General features: G+C 37.4%; 1 protein-coding gene across 1 annotated transcript; it reads left to right on the forward strand.

Annotated features, from left to right (window-relative positions):
* Window positions 1-981: 981 nt before the first annotated feature.
* Snrk (SNF related kinase) lies at window positions 982-21,301 on the forward strand. Its single transcript, XM_072898256.1, has 8 exons — window positions 982-2,239; window positions 12,775-12,978; window positions 13,680-13,832; window positions 14,097-14,343; window positions 14,600-14,951; window positions 15,060-15,188; window positions 15,342-15,447; window positions 15,576-21,301. Exons 2-8 carry the CDS (start codon window positions 12,784-12,786, stop codon window positions 17,712-17,714), a joined length of 3,321 nt encoding a protein of 1,106 aa, XP_072754357.1. The 5' UTR covers window positions 982-2,239; window positions 12,775-12,783; the 3' UTR covers window positions 17,715-21,301.
* Window positions 21,302-21,563: the final 262 nt, after the last annotated feature.

Consider the following 21,563-nt stretch of genomic DNA (forward strand, 5'->3'; position numbering starts at 1 on the left):
AATATTGTGAAGGCTTTTGTGAAAAATGGAACATTTTTCAGTGCTTTTCATTACATTGAATATCATCTTACGACATCACGCGGCAATTTACCGAACGTCATCAACAGAGACAGACCGACCGAGGACGTTATCGGTTCTTACTAACAAAATTAATCTATTTTCTAGAATTAATTATAAATAATGTATATAAGATATATCATTAGCTTTCAATTAAATTTTATACGTTTTGTTTTTCTCTTTTATTTCTGTATAAAAAATATAAATTATCTATTATATATTATCTAATTGCAGTAAGAACAGGAAGATACAACTAGCGACATTTTCTTGTTTATATCCAGCAAATTTTGATTGAATAAAAATTAATTTTCATAATATCACTTGTAATTTGTAATTACAAGTGTGTAATAACGTGTGCATCTCAAAAACAATAAGTATCAATAATTGACAAGACATCAGGGTAAAATTTGTCTTTGAAAAATTATTACGCGCTAACGCCCCCTCGATAAATATTGCACGGCTATAATATGTAATATGCTGTCGATACGATATTGATCATAAAATTATTTTATTTAAATATAACGACACATATTTTTGAAAAAAATGGACAAAAAATAAATGAGATTTTCTTAATAATTGTGGCTGTGACATAGAGAGATTCTTTAGTTATTCTTTAGTTGATTCATATTTAATCAAAAGATGTTACAATTCGACATGCATCTCATTAAAGGAAAAGAAATGAAAAAAGATTGCTTTTCCATTTACATGAAATATTTTAATTCTGATTTGTCTTCTTTATTTATTTTCGATCCATAATATGTACGTATACATATATATTTTTTTTAAATATATCCGCAGAGTTTATTTTTTTATTTCGCACATTTATTTCAGTTCGATTTCCCTTCTGGAAATAGATATACATACTTCGTACTTTCGCGCCACTGTTTGACAAGAGTCCACGAGTCACCGCGAGATGACAGCTGCATCGAACAGCCGGCTGGCGTCTCGAGTCCCGAGTGTCGTCGACTGCGTCGAATACGCTTTCTGACGCTCTCCAGCTTTCTCGTGTGTCACCGTCTCGCGAGTGTGCGTGCGCCCGTCTCGTCGCCAGGGACCATTTCGTCTTTATTCGAGGAACCAGAACCTAGATTCGAGTGTCGAGCGTCGATATCAAGGAATTCATTCATCTTCCGGTTCGTGCGTGCGTGAGATTGTAGAGACGACTTACGCGATCGAAACAGCGAGAGAATAACGGAAAAACGGTCAACGGCGACGTGTACGCTTTCCCGTGCGCGCGACGCCTGTGTGCCCATGTGTGTGTACGCGCGCGCGTGCGAATGCGAGGAAACGAGACAGATAAAAGTGGCGAATTGAGGCGGGAGGAGAGCGGAGGGTGAGACACAGTGAGAGAAGAAGAAAAAGTGGGAAGTGTATCGCGCGCGCGGCGCACCGTCGTCATCGGCGAGGAAACTGTCCGGAAGTCACCTTCTGCTGGCGCGAATATATATCTGCTGCAAAAGATAGACCAATAGAAAGAGAGAGAGAAAGAGAAAGAGAAGTGTGATTACGGGTGTGGGCGAGGTAATCCGATAGAAGAAGGAAGAGAAAGAAAAGTAGAGAGGAAGAGAAGGAGGACAGTTGCATCAAGAAAGCAAAGGTGATCTATCAGCGGTGTTTATGAGTTTCGCGAAACGGAGTGAACGAGATCAAGAAGCGACTGAAGGAAAGAGAGAGAGACACGAGAGGATTGCGTCGCGGACGAAGGAATGTGAGAAGCGACCGAGCAGTGCCGTGTAAACACGAGTCTCGAGTGAAAACGAGGCGGCCCACCAGCGACGTTCGATGTCATTGCCTTTTCTGTCGTCGTCGTCGTCGTCGTCGTCGTCGTCGTCGTCGTCGTCGTCGTCGTCGTCGTCGTCACTGTCGTCGTCGTCGTCGTCGTCGTCGACATCGTCGACATTGTCAAACGGCATCCTCGACGCTTCGCGTCGACGTTCGACGTCGTAGAGAGAGTTCGTGCGGGAAGAGTACTATCTGTATGGCATCGATCATCGTCGTCGTCGTCGCCGCCGCCGCCGCCACCGCCGCCGCCACCGCCGCCACCGCCGTCGCCGCCGCCGTCGTCGCCACCACGCGTATATGAATTCGCATCACAAATGACGGCGCACCGGATCGTGGGCGGATTAGCGAGGTGTTGGCTCGACTCGTCGTCGTCATCTTCGTCAGTTTAGCGGACAAAGAGGTAAGTGTAACTGTCGTGTCACTTTTAGTTTTAATCACCTCTTACGATCCTCGGTATGTGGACTCTTCGGTAAAAATGGCTTCGGGCGCGCACATTCCTCGTCGCGATTACTATATTGTTTTTAAGCGGTCGTCGCACCGATCTCGCACGATAAGATAACTTTGACACAAGATTATTGTTGACACCAATAATGTTCCGTCAATGATAGCTTTTGAATGATCGTATCGTGATCATTGTTTGAGAACTTTTGATTGCGACATGTTGCTTTGGTCGAAAGTTGAGTTAATCACTAGAATATTAAGTTATTTATAGATAAATTCATTTTTAAATTTAGCGATATATATCATTCCATAAATCTTATCTCATTTTTCTTCTCGATAGATTAACATGTATACCTAATTGTTCCATTTCAATTGTAATCAGTAAGAAAGTAGTTTAAAGGGAAATCTATTGTACGTATGTATACATATATATTGATTATTCGTACGAAAATGGAGTACCGCCGTTTTCATACATTTATGCTTACACTATAGTTATGTCAGAAATGGCACATTATCAATACTTCGATTTTTTTTATTTTTACATTAAAGTAGGCAGTCTTCAAAGTGAACATTTGATACTTTCTGGATTAAAAAATATATTCCCCGTAATATACATTTGAAAGGCAGCTTTTAAAGATCCTTACATTGATATATGTCATTGTATAACAATCTTGTCGCCGATAATATTTTGGCACTATATCTTGGCAGATTTGCCAATAAATAATATATGCCAGGTATTAATGTAGATACTATTGACGACGTTATCGCGCATAATATCGATCCTGCAGGAGCTGTTCCAAGAATTTGTCCTCTCTGGGATATTTGGGTGGGTCTCCATAAATTGCACGATATGTTGCACGAATCTCGCGTGAGTTTAGATGAATAAACGCAAAGCAAAAACGCAATGTAATACGAGTTGAAGGCAGTTCTCCGTCTCCTTCATCGAATTTGTCTATAGATGTATTTGTATCTTTGTATCGCTTTATACTGTGTACATTGTGCAAGATTGACGAGGAAACAATATAAGTTTCCGTGGACCAATCAATTACGCTTTATGGAAACTTGGTATTTCCGAAGTAGTTGTAGGTTGTCTCTCTCGCAAAGCTCTTTCCGATCTTGATAATTATGAATTACAATAGAAACAAGCTGAGTAGATTAATATTCATTTATGAATAAATGTTTCTAAATTGATCAATAATGATTTTATATTGCAAATTTAAAAATTTCAACGCTCATATAAATTATTTATAATTTTAATTTTTATAATAATAAATAAAATTGCACAGCATAGTAATGATAAAAATAAATAAGAGAGATAAATATTTTTAAGGAAATTTTTATTATTAGAGAACAGAGAAAATTTGTGTTTTATATTTTTTTTGTTTATTTAATATCATAGTAATTATATCGAAATTATTAAAATAATAATTTTCAATATTGCATTGTTATATCCAGAGTTATTAGTAAATAAATTCTACTAATATGTAATTAATTCGGAATGGCTTTGTGATCTCTAATAAAACAGAAAAGAGCTTTGTGCAAACCTTTCTCATAAATTGCATCTCTGAGATTGTTTCAGATATCATATTTTTTTCGCTTAAATAAACATCTAACGTTTGAATAAGCCAACAAAACTAAATAAATACACGAAACAATAATATAGCTCTTTTGCAGAAATTGTAATCCGAACAAAGTGACACAAATGACGATACAGCAATTCTGAATTTAATAACGATGTTTTTCTGTGTTACAATGTATTTACGACTGTAATTTTGAAATTTAATATTGCAGATATTGCGAAAATGTTTGATTAATTAAAAGTCCTTTTAAAATTGAATACGCGCGCGCGCGCGCGATGCTGAATGTTTTTTTTATATTATATTTAGTATTTACATTGAATTTATCTGATTATATGAAAAATATAGAAAATATAACAATTGACATTGTTTCTGCAATAATCTCCATATCGCAACAATGAAAAATACAATAAAATGCCAGAAGGAAATTGAATTTTATATGCCGCAAGTTTTTTTTCGCAAGCGTTGCATGTGTGAAGAAATAAATGCTGTCTACGATTATCGATATACATTTTGTGACCTTAAGTAGCACGTTGCGCGATAATCATCAGTATGATATCATATGATATGTCTTCATCGTACGATCCAAAGTTTGCGACCTTGTTCGTTTACAATAGACGATTGGTCATTCATATCTATAATTCAAAAGACGAATAATTTCGTGCTTTCGAGAAAAGTACTTAACCCAATTTAAACAATATCTATTAAGATAATTTCACAAAAAGAAAGCAAATAAAAATTCATCAATTTGATGACCTTACTTTTAACTCATTGTTATTTTTAATCTTTCCATTTATGCATCTCGATGTAATTTACTTCAGCAAACTTCACCAAGATGATCTAACTTTACCAGTTTGTAAGCTTATATGCGAGATGCTTTTAAAGTTTCCGCAAAAGATGTATTTTCCAATGTGTATGAGTGTTGTATTACTTTTAATGGAAAGGCATTTTACTGTTACTAACAATAAGTTAAAATTCTTCAGAGTGTCAGACCACAAACAAGTTGAAGAAATTTCAGACTAAATTGATATAAATAGTTAACTGTTATATAATTGACTGTATTGCGAAGTTAATCAAGTTTCTCGTCATCGACCGCACACAGAGATGTTTCTCTTTCGTTGCAATAAAACGGACGGAAATGTTAGCCAGATTGAAGTATTCCCGGGAACGAGAAAAAGTTGACCATTCTTCAGAAACCACCCAGCATTCCTTTGGGTCGACCCTGAGATACTTGAAAAAAATTCGGCTAAACCGCCAATCGTTTCTGGTCGCTAATTCTGTTCGGACTGTCTGGTTTCTCTGGAATAACACCTATTTTATTTGGCTTTTCATAAATGTAAATATTTTCACAGGATTTTCTCCCTCATAAATCTTTGATGAAACTAAAATTAATTCAATTTTTTAAATTGAATTTTAGTAAAAGTATCTCTATCTCTCTTATGAGAATATTAAAAAAAAAATAACAATGTTAAAAAAAATAAAAATTTAGATTCTAAATTTATATTGAAACAAAATGTATCTGAAGTTAAATAAATAACATAATACTGTTTTTTGTGAGCTATTTGTTTTTTTAAACTTGATTTAATTATCTAAACTAAAAAATTATTGATACAGCAATATTTCTATCAAAGAAAGTTTTAACTTTAAGGTTTTGAAAGAAAAAATATATATGAGATAAAAAATATAAGAAATAATAGAACACTGTATATACATATTGCATTACATTCTTGGAATGCTCTGAGCCTATTCATGCGCTTCATCTGTGTTTAAGCATGTAGCACTACCAAGGCACATATTAAAAGCTGAAACGAAATATTCAATAGGAAACAGAATAGTTGAGAAGTTATGATAAAGTAATTTATTTATAAAATGCATACGTCAAATGGTACAATGACGAAGATTAATATAATAGTAATGTTAAAAAAGTCTTGATATTATATATTGTGACAAAGTATATTTTTCTACAATTTCGATGCCGTGGGTAATAAAATTATGTCGCAACATTAATGATAGTTGCATATAAATATTTATTTCAACAAGTTTATACATATTATTTTCACATATCCTTTTCATTATTAAACATACTATACATTTAAAGTCTTTTAATAAAAAGTTTATTCTTTACAGAAATATTGTATATATTTATTATGTTTATGGATAACATAATTGTGTTTGTAAATTTTATTACTCAAATGCTTTCCATCGTTTGAAGTGAGACGGATTTTAACTTGTTTCTGAATGACATTATATTTGCTTGCATTTCCGCCCACACGTGAACTTATTGTTGTTTACTGTCAGACGGTCAACGGTGTTTGCGAACGAAACGACTTGCACAACGGTGTTCGGAAGCGGAGATCAATCTGCTTGTAGAGTGCATTATCTCAAATTACACAGATCCGGTCGCGTCAAATAATCCACTCGGTGCCAACTCGCACTCGTAGAAATGACACTGGCGCGTGTTACGTTTTGTGAGTAAAAGAGCGAAAAAGGGAGAGGAAAGAAAACATAGATCGTCAAAAAATATTAGCCATAACATTTCTCGACAGTAAAGGAAAAATGTAACAAGGAAGCGAGGAAAGTTTGCAAAGCAAGAGAAATATCTCGTCCTGTTTTATGCGTAGAGATTAGCCATAGTCTCCATCGCGGATATTCTCTTTCTTTTTATTTTTCTATTTTTCTTTCATCATCGAGCAATACGAAATCTACGTACCCAGTTGTTGGATGCATCTAAAGAGACCATTTTCGTCACATCTTTTTACGTAAGAGATTTTCATAATTCTAACAGATTACTTATATATCGGAACTGCCTTTTCGCAACTTTATTTAACGGTGGTATTATTTAACGACATCAATATGTCATCGAGCGAATGCGGATTAAGTATATCGAACTGTCAGCAATGTCTATGAAAGAGCAGAGTGAATTTCATAAGGTTTCTATCAGACTGTAGAAACGTAATCTTCGACGACCCCTACCGCTGCGAAAGTTTAATTGGATGGCATTTCTAATTGGATTTTCTTTGTGGCTTCTGATTTTTTATTTTTCGTCAATTTTCGGATCGATATATTTCTATTATGATACTTATATATTTAGAATCTGTTATATAAAAAAAAATCTCTTTGTATATGCAACGTTTCTTTTTATTTAGATCATTAATATTTTACATTTTTTTTTCTATATGAGAAATTGATTTATTTATTAGCAACCATAATAATTTGATAAACCGAAAACTACTTTCATCCCTGTTGAAAGTTCTTTTTAAACATTTTTTTGAACCGAAGAATTGTGCTACCATTAACTTAGTCCTTGTTCGTGACTATTCGCATAATTGTTCTCTATGCACACCCGACGCGGCAATGCAAACGCTCTAATCGGCCGTAATTATCATCCTCGTGAGGATGAACGCCGTTGTTGTTCCCACCGACAGCGGCGGCGGTGCGGATTATAGTCGCACCCCCCAGATATCAGCGTGTATTTCTTCTTCGCGCGCGGTGGAATCTCGGTAACGGTACGGCGAGCACTACCTGTTACGTGTGCCCATACTACCTCTACGTTACGCATTAACATCACGGGGCCATATTATCGTCGCTTCGATCGTAGATCCGCGTAGGAGGCCGTCGTGCGCACTAATTACCGTTATAACTGCTGCTGTACTTTTGATTGCGCGAAGAAAGCGATTTTACCGAGGAAGAAAAACGAAACGTGTAAAAGATATTAATTGTTGCGCAATTTAAGAAAGTTTCTTTTTTAACTTACCATACACGTGATTTTAACCCTTATTCTGTACTGACGGATCATTTTTGTCTCTGATTTTTCTAACAACGTCAATTTCTCGAAAACAAATAATCATAAAATAATATATTCAAGTAAATTATTTTTCAAATTTATTATTTTAGTCTTTATTTAGAATGTTCAAAGAAGGTATATACATTTTTTCAGATTTTTCAAAACACTTTTACATATTAATAAACTTATCGAAAATACGCTGACCTACCTGTAAAGTTAGAGGGTGCCAAAAATAACAATACGGAGTAAGGGTTAAAATTGATTATTCTCCATACGCGAAATGTTTTATCAGAGATACGCAAAACATAAAATTTTCACCTCTTTAATTGTAATAATAGATTTGTTATACTAAACTTTTTCCCTTAAGATGAAATTTTCAAAATTACTGTGGCAAGTTATGCTTTTGAAAAATCAATTATAAAAGATAGAGAGAAAAAAAGAAGAAAATATTTATTTTTATATATTATTTACACATCTATTTATATTTTTATTATATTTATTATATATAATTATTTATATATTAAAAAAAAAGAATCTTGTTGAAAAAAATTAAATAAACTTATCCTCGACTTTATCGCTCTTATTACATAGAAAAATCTAGTTTAATTTTTTAGCATCAAATAATAAATAATTTATTTAATAATGTTTATTTATTGTACGACTATTAGAAAGATATAATCACAGAGTTTATTCAGTAGTTATGTAAAATCATATGCGAGAAAGAAATTTGCACGAGTTCTTCGTTAATAATTCGTGATCATCGTGTCAAGGATTCCAAGAGTTTTTAAATTAGACATTACTCGAATATTCAGAATTCCGAACGGTAAGGACTTTGATATTTGTAAAAAATCTTTTTAAAAATGACAATTCTTTCTACATAACACTAGATAATTTCCATAATAATTTTCATCGCTGGACGCTTATAAAAGAATCATAATTAATTTATAAACTGCATTATTTATATTTATGCTAATGTGTATTAGGTTATAGTATATATACTTCATGTCTATGTAAAAAATTCTAAAATACTTTAATAAAACACTTCAAAAAAATTCGGAATATTTTTGTGCTATAGAATTAATTTTAATTATTGTGACAAATATATAATTAAAACGACTATTGTGTATTCAATCTTATTAAATAATTTCAATACGTCAATTTGTATATAAAAATAAGAATGAATCGTGCAAGAGTATCGGTGAACCGATTTTTTAAATGTCACATTTTCCAATAGACAATAGACCACTTTTCACAAGATACGCCTCGTCAGATAGATTAATTGATTTATTGAACGAAAGAAAGGCGCGCAGTGCAACATGTACATTTTGAACACAGTTCAATCACATATATTCGTGAATAATCCGCCGACACAATTATCAACTCGAGTCTTCGGATAAAATAGTCATTGGCCGCATTGTCGATCTTTCTGCAACGCATCATTCCATCGAGAAGAGAAGCGCTCTGTCACTCTCCGTACCGACTATTACAAATCGCAGCAGTACATTTATTTCGATCCGCTTGATCGCGTGCGCACGATGTTCCACACTTCGCGACTTCCGCATCGGCGCGAACGTGAAAGTAATTCAGAGAACACGGCGTTCTGCTTCTCTACTGTGCGTCCGGGAAAACGTGGTCTACGAGGAGGAATGCGTAACAAGAAGAGGATTTAAATTTCAAATGCGGGTCCACGCGCTACGTTTATTATTAGAGCGGATTATGCTTTCTATGTGAAAAGTTTTCGATGGAATTTCTGGCTACGAGCGCATGTCTGTGTGAGAAAATCCATATAAGTCGTTACGCGAAAAACCGCTTCCGCGCTTTTCCGCGAAATAAATTCATTCCACGCTATGTTTGATGTACCTGAGAGATTATCCGGGAGTATTTTTTAAGCTTAAATATTATTGCAATATTGATTTATCACTGTATCATGTATCTCAATTATTATTATTTTTTTGCGCTTGAGCGGATCAATAACAGAATAATAATTTTTTTTTTTTTTTTTTTTTTTTTTTTAAGGGGAGGCTCACCTTGAAATAAAGATTCTCAGTATATATATATATATATGTATTATATTTGACGTCTCATTTAACTTGTAACAGTTGGTATGAGCGCGCATTCCAGATACTCTTGCCTCGAATAGCCGTAAACTTATTACGTGTAACTGACGCTCATGCATCTCATTATTACACGGACACGGTAAAAGCAGGTCAGACTGATATTACGGACGTGCCTGCGCACAGGTAAATCTTGATACTGGACATGCATCGTTATCAGTTAAATGCCAAGTTCAATCCGCCACACGACAGATCCGAATGAAAGATGATCGATTTCCTGGCACGTGGAAAATTATCACGGTAGCCGTGTATTTGAATATCTAGAACCGATATTAATATGTACTGCGATTTTAACGGTGAGTTATTACAATTATAAAGATTGCTGAGCAAGATCGAAAGGTATATCCGTAATAATAATGAATAAAAATATTGAGAAATGTGCAAATCCTATTTATTTAAGAATTTTTAAATTATTATAATATACAAATTTTATAAATAGAGAAAATTGTTTAAAAAAATTATTATGAACTTAATTTAACTACTGTTTTGTTATATTAAATTATACATTTTTGTAAAATTGTATTTCAAACTTTGCATTAGATTATTTGACAGCGTGGATGAGACGTTTTACTTAATTTATTTTCTTTTCGCGATATGTATTATTTCTGCACTATTTGCGTCGCGCTGTGAAAACGGTCGTATATTTTTCCAGGATAAACGTAATTTTCCAAAGCGCCTGTCTAACAGGCCACGATAGTTTCGAAATCCCTGACCTAGATAACTATAATATTGTTTACTTAAAAGAAATGAAAAGAAATACCTCTGCGGACATGTAAAATAATGAAATTAGAGTGTTCATGTGATTCGCAGTCATATTGTCAGTCACACGCTTGTTATTAATAACGGATGCATAGCTCGAGATTAATCTGTCAAAACCTTCACGGTAATCGCATTACTTCCCCCTCTTCTCGTTATAACAATATCAATTGTAATTACGTAACAGTGATTAATTTCTCATAGCGGCGAGAAGAACTCGAGTCAAATGCGTCGATATGACGTCCGCGCCGTTTATTTATTTTAATTGAATCTCTGCTTCCAAGCGCAATCGATCGCGCATTATCTCATCACGTGACAAACATACGTCGTTGCGTATCCGCGCGGATATTTTTCGATATCTGCCAATAAATCACTACGCGCGACGAGCGTTGATTCGCCTCAATAGATTAATGTACATAGGCAAGATAATTTATCTTCTTAACAATGAAAAACAAAAAAAAAAAAAAAAAGAGCGGACGGTGCGGGAAACGCTCATCGTCCGATAATAATAACGCCGGCGAATGAATACTCGCGCCTTATTTATATCGCGACGTAGGCAATAAAAGCGTTCACGCAAAATAAAAGCCGTAAACCTCGGTGAGTGAATCTCTCAGTCTTGCGTCAGCGTTTGCTATAAATTGCATAGCAAGCGCCGGAGATTCGATCGATGAAGCATTAATCCTATCTGTTTTTCGTCGAGCTGATTGAAGGAGAAAAAAGAAGAACTTTCGGTTTGATTCTCACGGGAAGAAAAAAAAAAAAATGTTGCGACAAGAAAGCGCGGACGATCCGAGAGTGGTTCGTTCGTCTCCCTTATTGGTGCCTTTGCCGTGCGTGTTTCGGGAAGGTTTATTTTTACGTCCCTCGTAATCCTCGTAAAGAGCATCCGGAGCGCGCATAGCGAAGAAATGATTCGCCACAACTCCCGACGGGCAATGTGGCCGCGTTCCGGCGGAAAGCGCGCGGTGGAAAGATCGGCTTGCGGATCCCGAAGGAAGTTGCGGGTACGTGTATCGAGATTTTCGCGACCCGGTATTCGTATCGTATTTTCGTATGCGCCTCTTATACACACGGGAGGACGGAATGCGAGACAGAGACGACGCCGCGCCGGCGAATCGCGGCTCGGCTCGGCTCGACTCGGCGCGGTGCGTCGCGACACGACGGACGATGCGTTTCGCAATTACAAAGACAATACACGTTCCCTCGGTAGCGACGCTGGCTTGCTATTCCCATCGTCGTCCAGCGCTAAATTTGGTCGCGCAGTTCTTATCCGGTGCTCGTATTAACGCTTGTTAGACGAATGAAAAAGCAGGTGAATGAAAAAGGCTCTCCCGTTTACGGTATTTTATATAAGATCTTTTTATAAAAATTTCATCGATCCCGTACCGGACGATTAATGAATGACAAATTCTTGCGTTCCGATTATTTGAATTTTTAATTCGATATTCGTCGAGGAAAAATCAAGTTAAAAATTATACATGATTTCTCTTTCTCGGTAAATCCTCGGCACTGTGTAAATACTTTATATCTACTTGCGAATAAAAGTCTGAATCACAGATGATTAGATTATTATTTTGGCGCGCAAGTGTATCGTGTATGTGATACATTAGTTTCAAACTATGAATTTTTCCGAACCGATAGTTTCTTTTTGCTGTCATTCTATCGAGTGTAATTTTTTTTTCACCATTGCCGATCGTACGTCCACGAAGCGATTAATTATTGCTCCTACTTATGCTAAAAATAATAGTGACCTCTTTCTCGTGCAGAGTCGACCGAGCCGCTGCAATACTGTCATACATAGTTTGCAACAATCGATCAGAGTTTGATATTTGAAATTAATCGATTCACCCGTTAAATTATATAAATATAAGCATGCATACAGAACGTAAAACGTCGTCTAAAAGATGACGAAGAATTTAGAAATTAAATTAAAAATGAACAAAGCGAGTAGTTAATCAGGTTTGACAGAACAATTTCTAATTGTCTCGTCTATTTGCAAACGTCAAAAGCCTGTCAAAATGTACATAATTCTATGCCACGAAGAATTTTAAATTTTTGAAGATCACCCAAGAAACCAAGATAAAGATTTAATTTAAAAAAAAAACACCCATCTGTTTTTTTGTCTTATCTCTTATATCACTGTCACATTTGGTTGATAAATGATAAATATTTTCTAATTCATTTTAATAGTTATTTTAGATAATTAACGAATAATACGTCTCTTGTTCCCTTCACCACGTACATACAATGTTGTGCATTTCAGTGACACGAAATGAATCGAAGAGTAGGATACAGCAATTACGATGGCAAGATCGCCGGACTGTACGACTTGGAGGAGACCCTCGGCCGCGGTCACTTTGCCGTAGTGAAGCTAGCACGGCATGTTTTCACTGGCGAGAAGGTCGCAGTGAAGGTCATCGATAAGAGTAAACTCGACGAAGTTTCGAGGGCGCATCTCTTCCAGGAGGTGAGAGAGAAATTGTAGTCTTTTCACTGATGTTTTTACTCATCGCTTATATCGATTGTCAACAAATAAATTCCAAATTCTTCCGCGATTTGTCACGTTTAATTTTTCACTTTTTCAACAGAAACGAACAAAAGAAATGTCTCTCTGTTAAAAATAACCCAATTAAATATTAAATAGTGGAAAATTTATAGAAAGCATATTAATTAAAATTGTCCTTTTCTTTTCTTCAGATATTTTATTTTCTTTGTAATATCCTTTTATATAAAGTTAACTTCAGATTTGCTAGTTCAGATTTGTTTTTTATCTGAAATTTATTTCTAATCGATAGATACAATTCCAACAACATTCGTTGTTTATATCTATTTTGCATAGTTTATGAATCTGCAATCAGGCCAGAGTTGCTTTCCGCCTCAAATCTATTTGATGCCTTAATGGATAATAGTAGAGCCATTGAAATGACGTCCTGATTCACGTAATGTGATTTTAATGGCTGGTTCGATAGTATAATCGGAGATCGAATAGTCTCGCGCAGTTACATCACATGGACTTTATCGCGATGAATCTCGTTAAAGTCAACGAGATAATGATGCAACTGGACGGCAGACAGAATCATTGACCCTTGGATATACCTAGATTCACACAGGCGAAACAAATTTTGCTTTTGCGTATTGATTATGATCGTGAATAATCCTGTCGTGCAGGTGCGGTGCATGAAACTGGTGCAGCATCCCAATGTAGTGCGATTATACGAGGTGATAGATACGCAGACCAAGCTATACTTAATTCTTGAGCTTGGGGATGGCGGAGATCTCTACGATTACATCATGCGGCACGACAGCGGCCTCAGTGAAGAGGTATTGTTGCATCGCCATTGTCATTTTATCGCTATTTTGTCGCTATCGGACAATTAAATAAAAAATATAACACAAGTTTAATTCTGATACAGTTAATATATTAAATAATAATATATATATTAATTTGACAAAAATATATATTTTTTTTTAATAAAATATAATATCGACTAAGAAATTTTAAAATTCTTTGTAATAATTGTCGAAGCATCTACTACGTGTCATAATGATTGAAATATTAAATGTAATGCTTTTTTCATCTGTCAGGTGGCCAGGACTTACTTTAGGCAGATAGTTCGGGCCATATCGTACTGTCATCGCTTACATGTAGTGCATAGGGATTTAAAGCCCGAGAATGTTGTGTTCTTCGAAAAGCTCGGTACTGTGAAACTTACAGACTTTGGATTCAGTAACAGATTCTGTCCTGGTCAGAAGCTCGAGACCTCGTGTGGTTCATTAGCGTACTCCGCTCCAGAGATACTTCTCGGTGATAGTTACGATGCCCCCGCAGTAGGTGAGCTCATTAATTAATATAATTAATAATGTGATTAAAGATTAAGAGAAATGACTTAAGTTATTAAGACTTGTTAGCTGCTTAGTCATTTCAAAGAATTCCAATTTCAACGCTGAAAAGATAAAAGTTAATTTTTTTTTTTTTTTTGTTATTTAATTTTTGTTAGTTTGTTAAAACATAATTGGCTTGATATTTGAGCAAACAAATCTGAAATCTGACTTTGATAAGCTACGTTTATCGTTTTGATTCGTTACAGATGTTTGGTCGTTAGGTGTAATATTGTACATGTTAGTATGTGGCCAAGCGCCGTTTCAAGAAGCGAACGATAGCGAAACGTTGACAATGATTATGGACTGTAAATACTCGATCCCGTCACATGTGTCCGATGGTTGCAAGCGGCTGATCGCGAGGATGCTCGTGCGGGAACCCGAAGGCAGAGCGTCTCTCGAGGAGATCGCGGCGGATCCGTGGTTAGCGATTAGTTCCGATTTGGACACTATTGAAACGTTACCACTCGTATCGCGTCAACAGGTCTCCGACGATCATCACAATCACATAATTACCAAAATGGTTAACGGTAATATCGCCACCAAGGAAGAGATATTGGAGTGAGTAGACATTAGGAAGCCTCGCGGTGTTAGTATATATTTTGAGCATGCGTGTTCGCGTCGGCGCAACTTTCTACTCGATAATTCTTATTGTGAATCTTCTTGCAGCGCGCTCGACAAGAATGAGTACAACCACATTACGGCGACATATTTCTTGCTTGCGGAAAGGAAGCTGCGGGCTCATCGACAGGAGCAGATGCAGAAAACTCGGCCAGAGATTCTAGATGTTTCTTCGAGGTATGTTTCAAGTACTGAATACATACATTGTTAGCGTTGCTTCTCCTTCGTGTGACTCACTTATAAAATATGCGAGTTCTAAATATTTATGCCGCGCGTCGACTTGAATGAAGTCACTAACATATGCTAATGTACGTTACTAATTTTGTGCAGCCGACAGGATGATCTGACAACAAATCTGCGAACGGATCAAAACTCCCTAGGTACTGTCAATCAGTCGCTATTGAGCGTGCCACGGACGCCTGGTGATGTACCGCAGGTATGTATCGCATGCTCGTTTCCTAAATAACATCGACTAATGTGACCGAATGTAACGTTAAGGCAGGCAAATAAAATATCTGCCGGATAACGTTCCTCACTCGGGAAACATGGCTGTTATCATTGCAGAACGTGCGTACGCGCAAGTGCAGTATCGTCCAAGAAGAGGAAGACGAAGATGATGTGTCCTCTTGTTCCGGCCGTGATGAGCGCGGCAGTAATTCGACGTTAAATTCCTTCAATCGTCGTGGTTCCCGTTCCGAGGGAAAACTTTCACACATCCTGCAGGAACGGTTATCGCAGCTTCCAGAGAAACATACTGGCACAAAACCCGTGCAGGGTCAACGGCATCCGCACCAGAAAGAGGATACCGTTATCGCTGACAGAGGGGAAAGACTGAAGCAGAGTTCAAGAAACGAGAAGGATAATAAAAAGTCATCGTCGCCTATGCACTCGAAGACGATGGGAAAAGTCCAAATAGGTAACGTTCTCTTGGAGAAGCTGCCTGCGTCACCGCGGATTTCCACGACTTGCGAGGAAAATCTGAAGAATCGATTAAGTGAGGCAAATGCTCCAACCACAGGATGGTCTAGAAAAACGAACAACACGGAAGTCCGGCCCAAATCGGTGACAGAATCTTTAAACCAGACTGGCGGATCAGTACCGACAAACAAGTGGAGGATGGGTACTCAACATCATCGGTTCAGCGTGCCACTCACGGAGCCGACAATTTCCTCGAAACCGTGCCAAGTCCCTACGAAAGTGACGACAACTACTACAATTCTACTCGAATCTTCAACCGTATCGATACCTCTTCATCCAATTAGTGACAACCAAGTGACATTAACGCCTAAATACAAAACAATGCCATCGCCCGGCAGCGGCAATTCATCTACAACGCAACTCAATGAAATCCTGGAGGATGGGGATGGCACGCAAGCGTCGGTGACTTCTACAGAATGCGGAGGTTCGACGACTAAATGCCGCGTCGTCAGACGAACGGCATATGAGCAACGGAGGAGCAAATTCCACAAGACACGCACAACCTCCTGCTCGAGTTCCGATGCCAGCGACGACGACAGTGAAAGTAGGAAGAAGAGGGCACACAAACTTGGGGCTTCCACCGGCAAACCCTTGCCTCCAAGACGCGACAGTCACGATGACTCGAGTGACTCGCAGGATCCGGGAGGAAACGGTGGCGGGCGAGGTGGAATGGTCGGTGGTGGAGGAAGCGGTGTAAGCAATGGCGAACACACGACGACGACTGAAAGCAATCGAAACGACAATAGTAGCGGCACTAACACGACAAACACAAACACAACGACGACAACCGGAGGTGGTAGGCATCGTTGTACCGAAAATCAGGTTATATTTGGTAGAAGACATCGCGCTGGTAGAAGAAGAGCCGGAGAGACGCGTTTGCGAGAGAGCCAATCGTTGAATCGTATTACCGAGGTACAAGAAGCCGAGGCACCCTCATCCTGTCACAATCACAATCACGTGTCGCGTAATTCGACCGTAATCGGCGCGTCAACCGTGTCATCATCGCCATCGTCGACGTCACAAAGCAATACGACTTCCCAGCACGGCTCTGCTCAGCCTGTCTCTCAAGTGGCAGTCACCACGGTACAGAAGGCTAAAGGTCTCGGCGCCAGACTATTGCAGAGCTGGTCACTCGGTACTGGAAAGTCTTTGATATCGCAAAACTCCAACAAACAATCTGCTCATAGCCCTGATAGCAAAAGTAATAATTATCATCGTCAACCGGACACTTGTCAAACGATCGGTAACGCCAGCAACGAACGTCGCGGAGATCACAAGTGCATTAGTCAAGCTGCGTGCAACGACAAGGAAAATCGTGGTAATGGCTCGATAAACCGAAACGAGTGTAAAAACAGGAAGATTCGGTTGTTAAGTCGCTACTTTGCCGTGCACAAGAAACTGTGCGTACCGTTACCAGGGTTCGGTAAGGGACGTCTGTACAAAGCTCGCTCGTGCGGCAGCATCACGCGTGATCGCGTGAGCCCGCCGTCGCCCAAGTCGATGCTGTTCTGCTCTACAGCGGCGACCGAGGACAAGTGGCGGGAACGTCGTCAATGGTGCGATGCCGCGACGAAGCAGCATCGTGGCAGCGACGGCGACATTAATCAGAATTTAGGCCTCGCACATCTCGTGCAGGAGAGCATCGTCGGCAAGGGCTGCGCCAAACTGCCCGCCGTGTGCCACATTCATCTCGGAGACGCTTCCAAGTGTTGCAGTCTTTGTTGATGAATCGCTTCCGCTCGGAAGAAGCAGAAAACTCGAGCGCAAGATGAGAGACACAAGTGCGGTAAGTGACGTTTGTTCCAGTGCCAGTGACATAGCTAAATAGCGTGAAACTTCTTTTGCGCGACAATCTTTTCTGTAAACTCTGTATATAATTTCTAGCGAGTTATTTTATTGATACAGAAATATTCTTATTGTTTGAAAGATCTGATTTTTGGGTTTTTTTAAGGGGGGGAGGGAGGGAGGAATCTTTGAAACAGCATACGTGCCGCGTCTTGGCATATCTTAAGACGAATAGCGACTAACTGCATTTCTAAGTGCAAAAATCGGTGTCAGATATGTTTATATAGAAACAACGTTGTAAGCAATTCAGAGTGCAATGTGTGTACTCGCAATTAATATTTTCAAAAAAAAAAAAAAAAAAAAAAAAAAAGAAAAAAAAAAATCTGTTCCTCTCGCTGATGCCGAAATTACATTAAGTTAAGGACGCGCAATGCGATTAATACGCGCGCGAATGATAACTGTTAATCGCGATAGATTACGTGGTTCTGGTCTGCCATCGACATTTACTTGACTGATTACATCATATCCCCGCTGGTCTATAGAGCACAGGGATCAAGGTAAGAATAAGAGAAAGAGAAAGAGTGTACTGATTTATCGGTCACTCCAAGAGAGCTGTATCTAGTCCATGTGAACAATGTATTAAATATTGCAGAGTTTATAATTATTATATTATTATTATTATTAATATTATTACTATTATATTATTATCACTCTACACTATTCTAATGCTCTATTACTATTATATCCGCTACTATATTACTATTACAATCGCTATTATTATTGTGAGAGATCAATATCATCTCCACAATTACCTCTATTGTCATTATCATTATCGCCGCGTCTTCATTATCCCCTTTTTCCGATTTCTTCTAAATAGTGTAAAAAAACTTAACATGATATAATAATGCATAATGCGTCGCAAGAGTAATTTGCATCACGATTCAGATGCAATTGCGATCGATCGGGTACAAAGTCGCGCAGTGCGAATAGTGTCTTCCTCGTCGTATTTTTTTTTTTTTTTTTTTTCTTTTTCTTTTTCAATTCCCCGGTTTCTTTAAAATACGATCCCTTTATCCTTTTCCTCCTCTATATGACATTGCCTTTACACAAAGCTTCCTAACTCGTTAACTTATTAAATACAGATATAAGTTCCGAATGGCGATTGACTATATATTTATATAAATTAACGCGAATTGTAACCAAACACATAAGGAGAGAGAAAGAGAAAGAAATGCGAGTGCCCTACAACACAGATAGCCTGAATTTTAAAGGAAAGAAAGAAACAGCGTTTGTTGTATAATACGAGCGTTAAAAAAAAAAAAAAAAAAAAAAAAAAAACGGAAATAGAAGTGTACTTCTTGAGCGAGCAATGCGCGACGTATGTGAAGCCCACCGAGCGCATAATACTGCGCGCAGATATTAGAAGCTTAAGAATAAGGAACGATAATAGCAATCGTCGCTTATCGATCTATTCTCTTAGATCTAAATAATCGGCAGCGAGAACAATAGGTATGCAAGATCTGTTTGAACGTGCTTGCCGGTTAAGCACGTCTCGCGTCCGTTCTCTCGAGCGTGGTATCAACGGTCGCAGACGGATATCGTCGATATTAGTCATCGTCATCGTCATCGTCTCTCTATCATCGTCATCATCGCGAATGCTGTCGGCAACTTAAATAAATAAAAAAAAAACCGTGTTACAATCGTGAATATAAATATAATACGAGTGTTTGTTGTGCAATATAACGAAAATTCGTCGGGTGACCTTGGTTTTTTCCTTACATCGCGATGCGAGCGTTTTTTCGCGATTTATTATCATCCGATCGTTTATCTGTCACTTGTTCTGCAATTTATTCGTTTTTCTTTTTTTTTTTTTGCATAAATTTTTATGAATCTCGACGATCGAGTGCTGGACATTCGATAAACGCCGAAATACTTTTTTTCCACGAGTCTACACATTTTTCAGCTTTCCGGTTTTGTATTATGTATATATTATATTTAATTATATGTTATTACATAAGAGGAAAATATATTAATGTAAATTCGGATTATACACGTCGTATAATCGATGATATTAATTATAAAGCGTATAAGTATTGGACTCGTAACGCAAAGACCAATTGTTAAATGCTTTCCTTTTTTTTTTTTTTTTTTTTCGTCTTTAAATTCACGAAGCAAATACGTCGATTGTAACTCCTTTGATAAAGACTGAGAATTCCGCAATGACTTCAATAATATATCGAGTATCAGCTCTATATATACTTATCTATGCGTCGCACGATGACGATGACCTAACGAGACCAAAAATAATAATTCGTATAAGAATAATTCACAGACCTAAGTTTGCGCTAGCTACAAAGTGCAATACAAAGTCGTACAAAGCCAAGTACCTTGCGTCGGTGTAGTCGTTGATTTTAAGGATTCGATTCAATTTTATCTTTTTCACCCTATTGTAGCGTATTGCAACTCGGGATCTACTTTTGAAACTACTCGAAACTAACAATCGCGGTGTACATGGGCATTAACGTTATTTCAGTGTAATGAGAGTATAATATTTCGGGGAATGATGTAGAAAATTTTAGGATATACAAGGATCTCTCTTCGCTACGAATAATTGGATAAAGTTGTAAGCAACAAAAAGAAAGAGAGAGAGAGAGAGAGAGAGAGAGAGAGAGAAAGAGATTATCTAATGCGAAAAGCTCAAGCAAAATTTCCTCGTCAGAAAGCCACGCGCGGCTTGTGTCGATCCTATATATTTATGTAATAAAGCGAAAGCGTCCCTTGCGCGAAACTCGAACAATGTATATTCTGAAACTGCAAATAGAGTAAACTGTCTCTTCCATCAACGTAAAGTGTACATATCTTTGGCATTTTCCTATATTTGGGAAAATTCATTTATTTTAGGCGAGCTATTGATGAATAAAAGAGAGAGAAAGAATAAGATATTTTCGTGCTATAAAAACGGAATGTGCTGTAATCGATCTACATAATGATACACACATACATACACACACATACACACACACGCACACGTTGGGTTGGTTTCCTAAGATATGCGATACACGCACATAACGTATATATAATAACATATATATGTCGCTAAAATGCAAGTTGACGTAATCACATCGAACGCATGTAATTCCGTTGTAAACCTCGGCTTCGTTGTTGTTGCGCTGTTCGTAAATCGCCCCTTTCCTTCCCTTCTTCTCCATTGATCAGATTTAGCAAATAAAACCGCTATTTTGAACGCGTTGCACCACGAGTGCGAGAAATTTTTTTTTTTTTTTTTTTTTTTTTTAACAGTCTACTCTTTACTCTCGTCCTAATGCCTGAATCCGGCCTGAACAGACCAAAGTCCCGCGTCATTCCCGTAGAGTCCGATTTATCATCCCGATTTACTGCCAGCTAAGTGTTATCGACGCATCACTTTACTAAGCCGGCATAAGATGAGATCTGTAAACCGCCAAGCATGATTGTTCATGCACAGTGTGCTCCGATAAAATAAACTAAAGTGACAAAGTTAACACCTACGCCATGAGACTATTCCTTCCATCGTACTCTTTTTCAGTATTATATATTCGCCGTCTCATCATTCACAGACGAAAGGAGACAAAAAAGTAAGTATGTAACTAGGCTTATGTGTGGCATAAATTCTTTATATTTTTTAAAAATATTTTTTTTTTAATATTTTACATTTTTATATTTTTTAATTTTGTCTGTCAATAACATGTATGTTGTAATTATATATATATATATATATATATATATATATATATATATATATATATATAA

This window comes from Anoplolepis gracilipes, chromosome 8 (genome assembly GCF_047496725.1).
Source record: "Anoplolepis gracilipes chromosome 8, ASM4749672v1, whole genome shotgun sequence".
Classification (NCBI taxonomy): Eukaryota; Metazoa; Arthropoda; class Insecta; order Hymenoptera; family Formicidae; genus Anoplolepis; species Anoplolepis gracilipes.

Excerpts from the sequence above, each read along its gene's own strand:
- Snrk (XM_072898256.1), top strand. The coding sequence starts at position 12,784 with ATGAATCGAAGAGTAGGATACAGCAATTACGATGGCAAGATCGCCGGA. Across the intron at positions 14,344-14,599 it reads TTACGATGCCCCCGCAGTAG|ATGTTTGGTCGTTAGGTGTA; the intron begins GTGAGCTCATTA and ends GATTCGTTACAG. Across the intron at positions 15,189-15,341 it reads ATTCTAGATGTTTCTTCGAG|CCGACAGGATGATCTGACAA; the intron begins GTATGTTTCAAG and ends AATTTTGTGCAG.